General features: G+C 37.6%; 1 protein-coding gene across 8 annotated transcripts in view; it reads left to right on the top strand.

Annotated features, from left to right (window-relative positions):
- Positions 1 to 12,049, top strand: part of TFAP2B (transcription factor AP-2 beta) — an 85,469-nt gene that overhangs the window by 11,211 nt on the left and 62,209 nt on the right. For all 8 annotated transcript variants that reach the window (XM_084623890.1, XM_084623889.1, XM_084623892.1 and 5 more), the window contains 2 exons: positions 7,403 to 7,622; positions 10,205 to 10,323. In XM_084623890.1, the coding sequence (XP_084480016.1) occupies positions 7,403 to 7,622; positions 10,205 to 10,323 (339 nt within the window). The remainder of the gene's footprint in view (positions 1 to 7,402; positions 7,623 to 10,204; positions 10,324 to 12,049) is intronic.

Genomic DNA, 12,049 nt, shown 5'->3' with positions numbered 1-12,049 from the left:
CAGATATACCTTAACTTTTCACCTCTGGTAGTTCTTGATCTGCACTGTGTAACTCTTAAGAATTGTCTGATTCCATGTGTGGCTTTTATGCGTTTTCTAATCGTGCCAAATGTGTTGGGCGGGGGGGGGGGGGGGAAGAAACACATGCTTATGGAAATACAACTTTCCCCTCCAACATGCCCATTTGAAAAACCATTCTGCATATGCATACATGATTTAGTGTAACTGCAGAATCACCCCATACTGGTAAAGGGAATGTGATATTAACAAATGTTTGTAGTCTCTGGTACAGCTGTAAGCAAAATAATTAACTAATTAAACTAATTAAATGTAATTACAATAACTCATTTTGGGCGTGTTGCAGCTGCTTAATTTTTTTACATTTCTCTGACAGTCACTTGAAGATGCAAGGCTATTAGTATGGGTTATGCTGATAGACATTAAACAGCTCTCACACTGCACATTTAGGGAGAGCTATCTTTAATTATCCAAGGAATTTCTATTTCTAGATTCAGTTTTAAATACTAGAGCTGACGCTTAGCAATGCTGGCCCTTATGTTTACTAGCAACAGCACTTATCTTCAGTGGTTTATTCTTCATCTAATACACATGAAACCGATACTTTAATAGGGATGAGGTTCTAGAATATTAAGAAAAGAACGTGAGAGTGTTGATGGAATACGAATTCAAGGCAGGGTGAGGGTATTTCAATCGTTTGTTTCCTTAAAAAATGTAATTATGTCGATTCGAGCAATCAGAACTTTGGAGACGGGTGGATGAAAACCTGAAGCTCTTTTGGCAACATAATTTATGATTGGTGGTGGAAGAACGTAGGGTTTTGTGGGAAACAGTGAATTGTCTTGCTCTGAGAAAAAGAACTGCTCTGAGCTTTCCAGTTCACATGGATTATCAGCCTGTGGGTTTAGGTGTGTAACGTATCGGTTTGCAAATGTATGCGCTCGCTATATCTATCTGTCTCTTTCTCTCTCGCTCGCTCCTACGCAATGTTTTCTCTTGGGTCTTCTCGATTAATTGGTGGTTGATTTGTGGCTGAGAGCCTTCTTTTCAACGTTGATCTGCCTTCGTGTTTTCGTTGCCTCATAAGCACATTTTGTATTTTGTTCTGTGCAGAACACTGTCATGTATTGTGTGTGACCCCTTCCTCAAAACAGGTTTTTGTTTTTCAAATGAAAAGGGTAGCAGGAACATTTGGTGTCAACACACAGTGATTGTAGCTGTAAAGGCAGTCAGTGTCAAGCAGTTAAGCACGTCTAATGATACTTACAATTATATTTTATATATATATATAGAGAGAGAGAGATCAGAAGATGCTGATAATTCTAGTGTGTATGTGAACGTGTGCACACATCTGAACCCACAGGTGTATGCTTAACCTTAGTCTATATCAGAAGACACTTAGCGTGATAACATCTCTATTTAAAAGTATAAATACACACTTTTAAAATCATATCAGTAAAAAGATACCGACATTTTCTCGGAAAGAAGGCATAGGGGTGTTATTTTTCCCCCCTTAGAATTAATGCTGTGCTTTATTGAACTTTTAGTGTAATTTTGAGAGTTAAGTTTTTCTTTGAACACTGGTAGAGGAGAAGAGACACATGGGGCCATATCTGTGGCTGACGATATTGGATCAGACTGATAGAAGGTGCAAAATGGAAAGCGTTCGGTGTGAGTTTTGCTGTGGTCCAACACTTTGCAGCCTTTACATAGGAATGTACTTTGAAATAAGAATAAGTTATCAAAGATCCGCAGATCATTCTTGCTGGCAGGTGATAGATAGATAGATTTTTTTCTTGACTATTACCAGTAAAGTACACTTGATGACAAATGGAATCTGGACAGGAGGAAGGTTGAAGGATTTGCCTGTTTCCAAAGAGGTTACTTTACTGTTTAAAACGTTCTCATAAAAATTAAGTGTCACGGATAGGATATAGAACTAAATTATTAACACAAATATCTCATCCATCCTCTCGGATATAAGTGCCTACATTTTTATGATCTTTGAGTGTCATGGAGGTAACGATGGTCATCTATCTATCTACCTACAGCTTTAGAAAGCTTGCCTAAAATTTGAAGAAAGTCTTGTAAAAATAATATAATCATCATCGTCTTGAACTGTTCAATTTATCATCCGTGTTGATCCCACACAATAGATTACACACACACACACACACACACTCCTGTTATGTTTGCTATCTGGGCTTACTTGACATTTCTGAAGTAATTTAGTTAAGAGGAAATGAGTTGTTCCCAGTAGAGAGAGCAAACGAGTGGAGTGAAGGTAGCCAGCGTGATAAATGGCTCTTTCATTTGGAGATCTCCAGAGCTCGTTTAAGGCTAATTTTCTGTATTAGCCCCCTTTGAGCTGTTAATGCAATAGGCAGGGACCGTGGCCCCTCGTCTCTTAGCTGCCCCATTAGAGAGCGCATTAAGCTGCCAAGCCCTACTCTACTGTGGGGGTGATGGTAGCGGTGGCGAAATAATGAAAGGTGCTTTTTAAACTCTCCTAATCTAAACTGGCAGAGGGTGGCTAATACGATTTGAAGGGGTCTGGTCAATGAGCAATCAATAAAGTAATAATGAGAAGGACGCGGTACATTAACAGTCTAAAAATCCAACGAGACATTAAAAAATCATTCTTAACTCTTAGTTCCATTAAGATTGGCGTGGCGGAAAGGAAAGGGAGGAAGCTTAGATAAATGACTATGATGATGATCATCAAGAGTATTAATATTAGATTTATCTCAGTTTTAAGGAGTGATCCGCTACATATTATTTGGGTTTATCCTCACTTTCACTGTCACCCAGGTTCCTGCTGAAATCAAGGGGAGGTTTTCGGTGTGTAAAGAAGGCTGTGGCAGGTCCCCTTGTCAGCAGCTCAGTTGTAATTTGTTTGGCACAATCTATGACAAAATAAGTTGCCCTCTTTCAAAATCTCGCGTGGCCGGAGTCCAAAGTTCAATGTTTGTGACTTTGGGGGCATAGTCGGTGACCTTAAAAGTATCCTGATGTGTTTACTTTAAACTATTTCTATAAATGTTCTGCGTGTATACACACACACACACACGCACCAAACGCTATTTTAAACTGAATGTTAACATAGTGCAAAGACGCTCTAAGCGCCCCCCCCCCCAAGAATCACACAAAAGGAGCCTTTTAACCCTTTTAAAAAGTGACTCCCTCAATACAAAGAAAAGGAGTACTTGTGGCACCTTAGAGACTAACCAATTTATTTGAGCATAAGCTTTCCTGAGCTACAGCTCACTTCAAACAGGATAAGATCCCCCCCCCCCCCCCGCTTCCTGAAGTGGCCAGCAATAAATGATTAACTAAAAACCAGGATATCTGGTTACAGCTTTTTAGGTGATCGAGTTGTTGAATCTGTGGAAATGTAACATACAGAATTTGCCTAGGTTTATTTATTTATTTTTGGTTCTTTTCCTGGAACACCAACTGTCTTTTATTATCGCGTTTACTTTAATGGGAAACAATTTCGGGGTAATAGATTTCACTGTGAAATTAACTCCTAGCTTCAGATGCAAGGAGCGGTGGTGGAGTCGAACTCTTGCAATCGGCTCGTGAATACACGATAGATAGATAGATTGCTTGGTTTATAAACAAGGATCGAGTCTCAGTGTAAGGGGGTAGAATATATATTATCGGGTTTCTAAGTTTACCTACAACGCCAAACCAAATCACCCGCTACCGAACCATTGACTGTTATGCTGGACATAAACCTTTCTAACGAAGGCTAGTTCCCAATCCAGTTAATACTTAGAGATCTGTAGACAAAATGTTAATATTATACTAGTATTTGTTGCCCAGTGTAGATGATTAAAGACCAGTATTTCTTTAAACCATGTTTTTGTCTTTGTCTTGCAATATAAATGACGGTGCTGGAACAATGTTGAATACTTAAACCCCATTTATTAATTTAATCCGTATGTGTGGGTGTGTGGGTGAAATGCTGCTTTCGCATTGCCACGCAAGTTGTGTAGAGCAACCCAACAGAGAAATGTAAAAAGACTAAGCCTTAATGTATGCACAGAAAATAGTAAACATGTAAAGAACTGAAAGCTTCACGCTGAGTTTTGCCATGCTCCATTTCCTTACCATTTCCTGCTGTCGTTTTAAAGCGTTCTCACTCATCTAGAGATTCCGTTTGCAGGAACAGTATGCTCATAATTACTAACAAATCAAGCGGCTACTGTTGCTCTCTCGGTTTATTGATAAGCTGAAGAGAAATGGAAGGGGAAATGACAATGGGGCCTAAAGAACCAGGAGAATCACTTTTTTTTCCCCCAAAGATGGAGGAGTCCAGGGGAGGTTTTGAGGGACAATGGGAAAGGAGACACACGCAGAAGAGTTTGGGAGAAAACTATTTTGTGAAAGTGACAAGAAGATCAGCATCAATTGGACAAAGCAAAACATGCAAGAAGTAGGCAGAAACTTGTTTGTGCATGCGTTGTGTCCTTCTCTGGACAATTATTATGACGCATAAAAGCAGATTTGGAAAACACATAGACGTAGGTAAAAATACGCCAGGGAATAAAGTGGATAATTGTTTAAATAAATGCATTAGCAGTCGTTTTACACATAAAACCTAAAATCTCAACCTTATATTATCTCTGGTAATAGTTCTAATATAGTTGTAAGGATAGAGATAGATAATTAATCCATTCCATGGCAAACTCACTTTTTTTAGAAGTGGTAGGTAATTTTAAAAAGATAGAGTATAGATTGGACTACATATCTCTGAAGCTATGAAATTGCAATAGATATGCTCTCACAGGCTTGTAAGACCCCTAAATGTGTTTAGAATTATTATATTCAAGTGATCTTGATGTATACCTAGTCCCTTTTGTACAGTTATTGTAAAGAACAGTAGCAGAAGTTTGCAAAGCATAGCAGGAAAGAGGACTAACTTGCTTATCAAAATAAATTTGCACGAAAAAAATATAGGGAACATGTTAAAACCATATTGCAAAGGTTAACTAATGTAATAAATGCTCCAAAAAGGGCAAAGCAAATTGGGCGAGATATATTTAAACATATCATGTGTTCAGCTGTCTCTGTTGTGAGTTTAGACGAAGATCAAATTTTCTTAGGACTGTTGTCTCTTGTTTAATTTCTCAGTTCACTGGACAGTGACCTGATAAACTAGTCACTAAATATAGGTACTGGAAAGGTGTAGCAAAACCTTTGTGTGTGTTTGTTGGCGTGGAGAAAATTGTAAAGTGAAATGATTTCAGTTGTTAGTGGTCCTTTAAAGGATTAGTTATTTCAAAGCATGTGTATGTTCATTTATTTTCAAAAGAACTCGATTTTGTCTTGATGGGGGCACTTGAGTGACTCTGCAAAACATCTTACTGAAAAATGGAGCGCAAAGGGGAGGGGAGCGGAGCGGGTTTTTGTTTTTAAAACATATACCCCTAAAGCATCCTAAAACCAAAGGATCTGACTGATCTGTGGAGTCAATGACAACATTCCTATTAATAGCAATGGAAAAACCACATCGGGCTTCTGTCCCTCTTTTACAACTGTTTTTGTGCCAATTTCAAGTTATGTGACGGGCTAGAGTTGAGAAGCTGGAAACGTCCTTTCGAAGATGTATACATTGTCTTATTCAGAATAATACGAAACGGGAATCCGTTTCAGTTTCTGATCCCCTACCCCCGCCCCAGTAAAGCTACTCAAAATAACTTGTTTACATCCGAGACCATATACAGTCTATTTGAGGCAATATGTATATATGAAATCTACATGCGTTTGGCGTTTTCGCTGTTATAGAGCTTTTATTGTGAGAACCCGGCCTGGCGGTAGGAAATAATTTATAATAACAGCGAAACCCTGTTTTGTCTCTTGCATACATTGAGGCCATACAATTGGTAGTTGCCCAGGTGTTAGCATTTGTTAAGGTATTAGGATCTCCTATCTTATTGTTCAGCAGCCCCAGAGGACTTAAATATCCCCCCAACTCCAATGGGTTGATTCTCCAGACACGTTGCAAATAAATAGGGTTTTATGATTTAACTGACACGTATTAGAAGTACCTAAATAGCTGGCGTATTTGTGTAGGAGAACCTATTACTTGCAAAATTGGTTTTGCAATTGATTGCCTGGCAATGCGATATTGCAAAGGAGAATCTGCTGTACAGGGGTGTGTAATCAATTAGTCTTCTCTGTAAAATATGCCCCCTAGACTACCACCAGCAAAGCTAGAGTTTAGGAACACACGTTCTATGCGGAAATGAGGCTGCAGTGATTCCAAAAGGAAGCAGCAGTAGCAGCTGTCAGCTCTTATTAACTCCTGCATAAAACATACCTTAAGTACGGTTTGTTATCAATTACTTGCAGAAATGAAACAACGGGGCAAATGCAGCGACGCTGTCTATAAATTAAAGCGATTGGTTGATTGAGTGGAGCACCTGCTGTAAATCATAACAGTTGCACACAATTATGAACAAGCTCTTGAAGTTGCTTGGTAAACAAAATTCGTATCAGGAGGGGATTGCTTTCATTTTTAGTTTAGCAAAATAGGTGTTTGTTATAAGAATTAGAATAAGTCCTTCGGTTTTCCCTAAAGCCATCTTCTTTGTTTTTCAAAGGAATTAACTACTTTTTCTGGTACTAGTGAGGGGGCAAACTTTTTTTAAAAAAAATCCCCTGATGTATTTATGTTGCTGTAATCAGACCAGTTTTATTTAGAAACTGAATCGTCCCACTTTTTTCTGTTTGTTACATAACATGCTAAACAATCCGATAGACTATTTTCTAATGCACCTTTTTAGGGGGAAAATAATTGTGCTAATTACGTTGCAAAAGCCTGTCTTAATAAAAGCCCCAAACAGTAATAAAGTAATCCTTTCCTTGCTGCATTCTGTAGTTCCGATTCTCACTTAAACCAGTAACTCCTTTGACTTCATTAGATGTATTCCTACTTGTTATCATTGTTACTAATAGAAGTGTCAGGAAGAGGAGTATTAATATTCTTGTAATCCAGCAATGTGCCAGGAACTGTCCATTACACAAGAAGATGTAATGCCTGCATCACAGGGCTTACAAACAAATAATTTAGGGAGAAATGCACTTAAAATACATTTATAATATACATAGGTTTTTTTTTTAAATTGTCAAACCAATATACATCAGCTGTACTCCACTGCACCTCTACCTATCCATTATCACCCATCCAGGTCAATTTCCTGTAGACTCAAGGCAAGGGTGACTCTTATTGGTGTAGCTACTAGGGAATTCTGGGCCTATGAATTCACTTTTCTTCAGCTATGCTATGGATGTCAGACTAGCCAGTCTGGTCAGTTTGTACTCTTATGTGTGGTCATGTTCTATACCTCCACTCACCCCTTCTTTCTCTCCCCAGTTCCAGTTCCTCCAAAATCTGTTACTTCTCTGATGATGAATAAAGATGGCTTCCTGGGTGGAATGTCAGTCAATACGGGAGAGGTGTTTTGCTCAGTACCTGGCCGCTTGTCCTTGCTCAGTTCCACTTCAAAGTATAAAGTAACTGTGGGAGAAGTTCAAAGACGCCTCTCACCCCCAGAGTGTCTGAATGCATCCCTCCTAGGAGGAGTACTTAGAAGGTAAGGCCTTGCAGCAAATGTGGGTATTTACGTAGACACATACATAGACTAAGGATTTTGTCGAAGGCCTATACTACGGTAAAGGCATTTGCAAATATGTGGTGTTCTTATTTTGTAGTTGTGTGTGTAGAACTCAAGGCAAGGCAAAAATAAGCAGCAACATAAAACCATGGAAATTAATGCATAAAGTTATGTTAGTGTACAAGACAGTGAGAAGGCAGCTCACAGTAAGGTCAATAAGGGATCTCTCTCTCTCACACATACACTTTCTTCCCATCTCTCTCTCTCTCAAATACATATATTCATCTACCCAAACATACATTTTAGAGGAAGGCTTCTATTTAAATAAAAGGTCTTCCCTATGAATAGAGGAGTATAGATAAGAAAGCTCAGCTATTATGATTTTTGCCTGTAAAAGAAGCAGAGATTTAAAACAAAGAAACACTATTTTATTTATTTATTATTTATTTATTTAAGTTAGGAAGTTTTAAGAGGTTTACAAATCCTTGCCAGTTAAATATCAGAAACAAAGCGTTCATTACAAAAGCTAGCTTTTGTTTAAAGAGACGTTATGCAAGAATATAGTCATCAGATATTCCTATTTAAAAGGATGTTACTATATTACAGAGTGAGCATCATTACACCTACAATATGTCCTTTCTTGTGAGTTTATTGATTTAGTGACATCTTTGTATCCACATACTTAAGGGACCAGACATGTCTATTAAATGCTAATATTTTAAAAAATGGACCCATGTGTGATGGGTTTTTTTTTCCGGTGAATGTACTTTGTCTGATATTGACCAAAAGGCCACCAAATATCTAAGTATCTATTTGTTCTCTATCTAATTTGCTGGTACATAATTGGCGTGTTAATTTTTCCATAACAACAGCCTCCCATAGTTTTTGAACCATTCCTCTAAGGTTGGACTATTTTTCTTTTTCTAAAGAGAAGCTACCAATAGTCCAGCATCTACCAGCAGATGAGATTATTAATTCTTCATTTACTTTTGTGTGTGACTATTTCCACTGGGCAGCCCTTGAAGGACTACCAAAGGATTATTTGGTGATAAATATCCAACAATTTGTGATATTTAGTTACAGGTTTTATCCCAATACTTTCTAATGACTGGACATATCCACCATATATGCATAAAATCTCCACTTTAACCACAATTTCTCCAATATTTATCCCCATTTTACATACATATACACGATAGATAGATAGATATGTTCTTTAAGGTACTGCTTCAATGCTACCTCACACCAGTCAGATTAATGTTAATACACACACACATATGTGTATTAAAATTTACCTGACTGGTGTGAGGTAGCACTGAAACAGTACCTTAAAGAACATTTCTTTTATTGTAATAGATACTGAGGTTGCTGATCCTCCTTCCCATAGCAAATCCCATTCCTCTGTGGTAATTTTCTGCCCAAGTCCTTCTCCCAGAGTGTCATATGTGGACATATTGTTAGGAAAGAAGAAGCCAGATTATTTTACTTACAGATGAGAATCTGCCTGTGCATTGTAATAGAAAGTGGAGCAAAGAGAACATCTGCAAGAGAGATTTCAAATAGAAAATATAACTAGCAAGGTTAAACACATGCACCATTATTGAGCCTCATTGATTTCTGGAGAAGACCCAGGACCCAAACAGTGGTCTATGCTGACTTCACTTTGTATCTTGAGTCTACATTTTAGAGAAGCTTTTGGTTAAATATCTATATTTCAGACCATGTGAAATATAGATGGCTGCTCTCTTGCAACCTTGCCATTGGTTCCTATCTACTTTGTCACAAAATACTGAGATACCAGAATCTAGGTAGAGAGACATTCTCAACAGGATTTGACTTCCTTTCATATTCCTTGTATACAGTTAAAAAAGCTGTTAGCGATAAAAGATCTGGGGTGAAATCCTGGCGTGCTGAAGTCAATGGGAAAACTGCCATTGACTTCAATGGAGCCAGTATTTCACCCCCGGATTTAAAACCATCTGTACAAAACTATACCTGGCCCTAACAATAACTCGGCATTTCCCATGTATATTACAGCCTTCCTTTTAATGTCCCTATCAATAATCTGCCATATATATTCCATTAGGTACTCTTATCACTAATTATTCATGTTCCCTATATAATAGTTCAACATTTCCTGTATAATATCTATGGAATTCTTCCTTAAGTGTTCTTATCGATTTCCCGTATGTCCTCCATGCTTCCTCTAGGTACGCCCTATCAGTTCATCCAATACTCCTGTCTTTCCACCTAGATATACAATCTTATCCTAATACGCCTTCGTCTTATACTGTAGGAACCAATTTGGTTTCTTCCCTAACAGCAGCTTATACAGAACTTATTTCATTCTATTAATTTGTTTTCTATAAGCTAAAGCGGGAGGGGGAACCTAGTCAAATTAAGCAAACCTCAGCAATCTGTACCAGCAAGCACGCACACAATATGCTAACCTCAAGTTAAAACCCCTTCAAGCTCCAGTGGTCTTTAGATTGCACAGTCTAAAAGTTTGTTTCAGGGACATTCCGAGGTTAATCAGAATGTTAATTTCTTTGCAATTCCAGAGCCAAATCGAAAAATGGGGGGAGATCGTTGAGAGAGAGGCTAGAAAAAATCGGTTTGAATTTACCAGCCGGCAGGCGTAAGGCCGCAAATGTCACTTTACTCACCTCCCTGGTGGAAGGTAAGCGGTGAATTTGCACGCTCTCTTCGCGCTGTTGGTTGCTCCGAACTCTTTTCGGTTTGGGAGTTTGACATTTTGCAAAGTTTCATGGATTAAGTGGAAATCGTTGCAGCGGTGGCATTAAGATCTGTTTAACATGCATAATAGTGGGTGAAATTAAGACTTTAAGGACCCCATTTAAGTCACGCTGAAGTCACTGATCAAACTCCCATTAACTCCAATGGGTGTCTTGAATTCAGGTTTGCCTCAGTGAGATCTGCAGAATCGAACTTTCTCTGCTGTTATCCAAGTATTCCCATTCCCTTCCCTGAATAATGGTCTAGCCTGTGCTGGATCCAGGACTTTAGCTAATTCATTACTTCCAACCTTAATTATGACAGATGCACATTACAATACGGCCATTGAACGAAAATAATAAAGAACTTTTTTTTTTTTATTTCAGCAAAGGAAAGAAGTTATTACAAATTAACAGTTATAAGTACAGTTTACCTGAGGGTGAAAGTTTAACAAAGAAACAAACGAGCCCTTTCTTTAAGAAGAAAGGGGAGGGTAAAAGAAAGAAACAAAAGGGGGGGGGAGAAATACTTAAGTTATACCTCCTCTTAAATGAACAAACGCTATCCCGTACTTGACGTGAAATGTGGAATCCACAGACTCTCGTTTGTTTTTTAGGAAATACTATATTTATTCTGAGGCAAATTGGTTCTTCAGAAATTATAACTAACAATTATGTGGATATAACTATGAATTATATGGAGTACTTGTGGCACCTTAGAGACTAACCAATTTATTAGAGCATAAGCTTTCCTGAGCTACAGCTCACTTCATCAGAAAGCTTATGCTCTAATAAATTGGTTAGTCTCTAAGGTGCCACAAGTCCTCCTGTTCTTTTTGCGAATACAGACTAACACGGCTGTTACTCTGAAACCTATGAATTATATGTATGTATAATATACATACACAAAGAGGCGATTAACATTCAATGTGTACAATAACACACTATGCCGTATCTCCTATGCATGTGCAGATAGACTTGTACTGTATATTAACTTACAATCTTCTGATTTAATTATAAATGCAATACATAATTACACACTCATATGTGAAATCAAAATCAAGACATTCGTTCTAGTTATAAGTATTGTTTCCATTTTGATGATATAGTGTGTGTGTGTGTGTGTGTATATATATATATATATATATATAAATCATAGTACATTACATGAAAACGCCTATCAAATTATGAATGCATAGTTAGACACTATATATAAACATTTACAGTGTAAGAAAATACATTCATAGTCTGATTTGCATATTCGTATGTATTAATTAATAGGTAGTTTCAAACACACACCCAAGCACACCCCATACCTATATCTATGCAGTGTGTGTGTAAAACTATACATTCACACGAATAGCAAAATCAGAACATCTTAAAAGTTGACAAATAGCACAAAGGTATGTGGAGTTCTCTCTCTCTCTCTCTCTAGAACTCCACATACATTATAAATATAATATAAAACTATACAATGTTTATCTCATTATATGTTACTGACCTCTGATTTACTTAAAAATCAACAATTTACCTTCAAGATTTCCCTTCTCATATAGGAGGTTGCATCTGCTCTAGATTTATCTTGTTTTCTGACAATAGGATTTTTTTTTCTTGTTAAATTATGTTGCCTATAGCATAAATGTTTCACTCATCTCCGGCCAGGATTAACAA

This window comes from Lepidochelys olivacea, assembly GCF_965140295.1.
Source record: "Lepidochelys olivacea isolate rLepOli2 genome assembly, chromosome: 3".
Taxonomy (NCBI): Eukaryota; Metazoa; Chordata; order Testudines; family Cheloniidae; genus Lepidochelys; species Lepidochelys olivacea.
The sequence above is the reverse complement of the archived record's forward strand: the minus strand, read 5'-3'. Positions and strand labels throughout refer to the sequence as shown.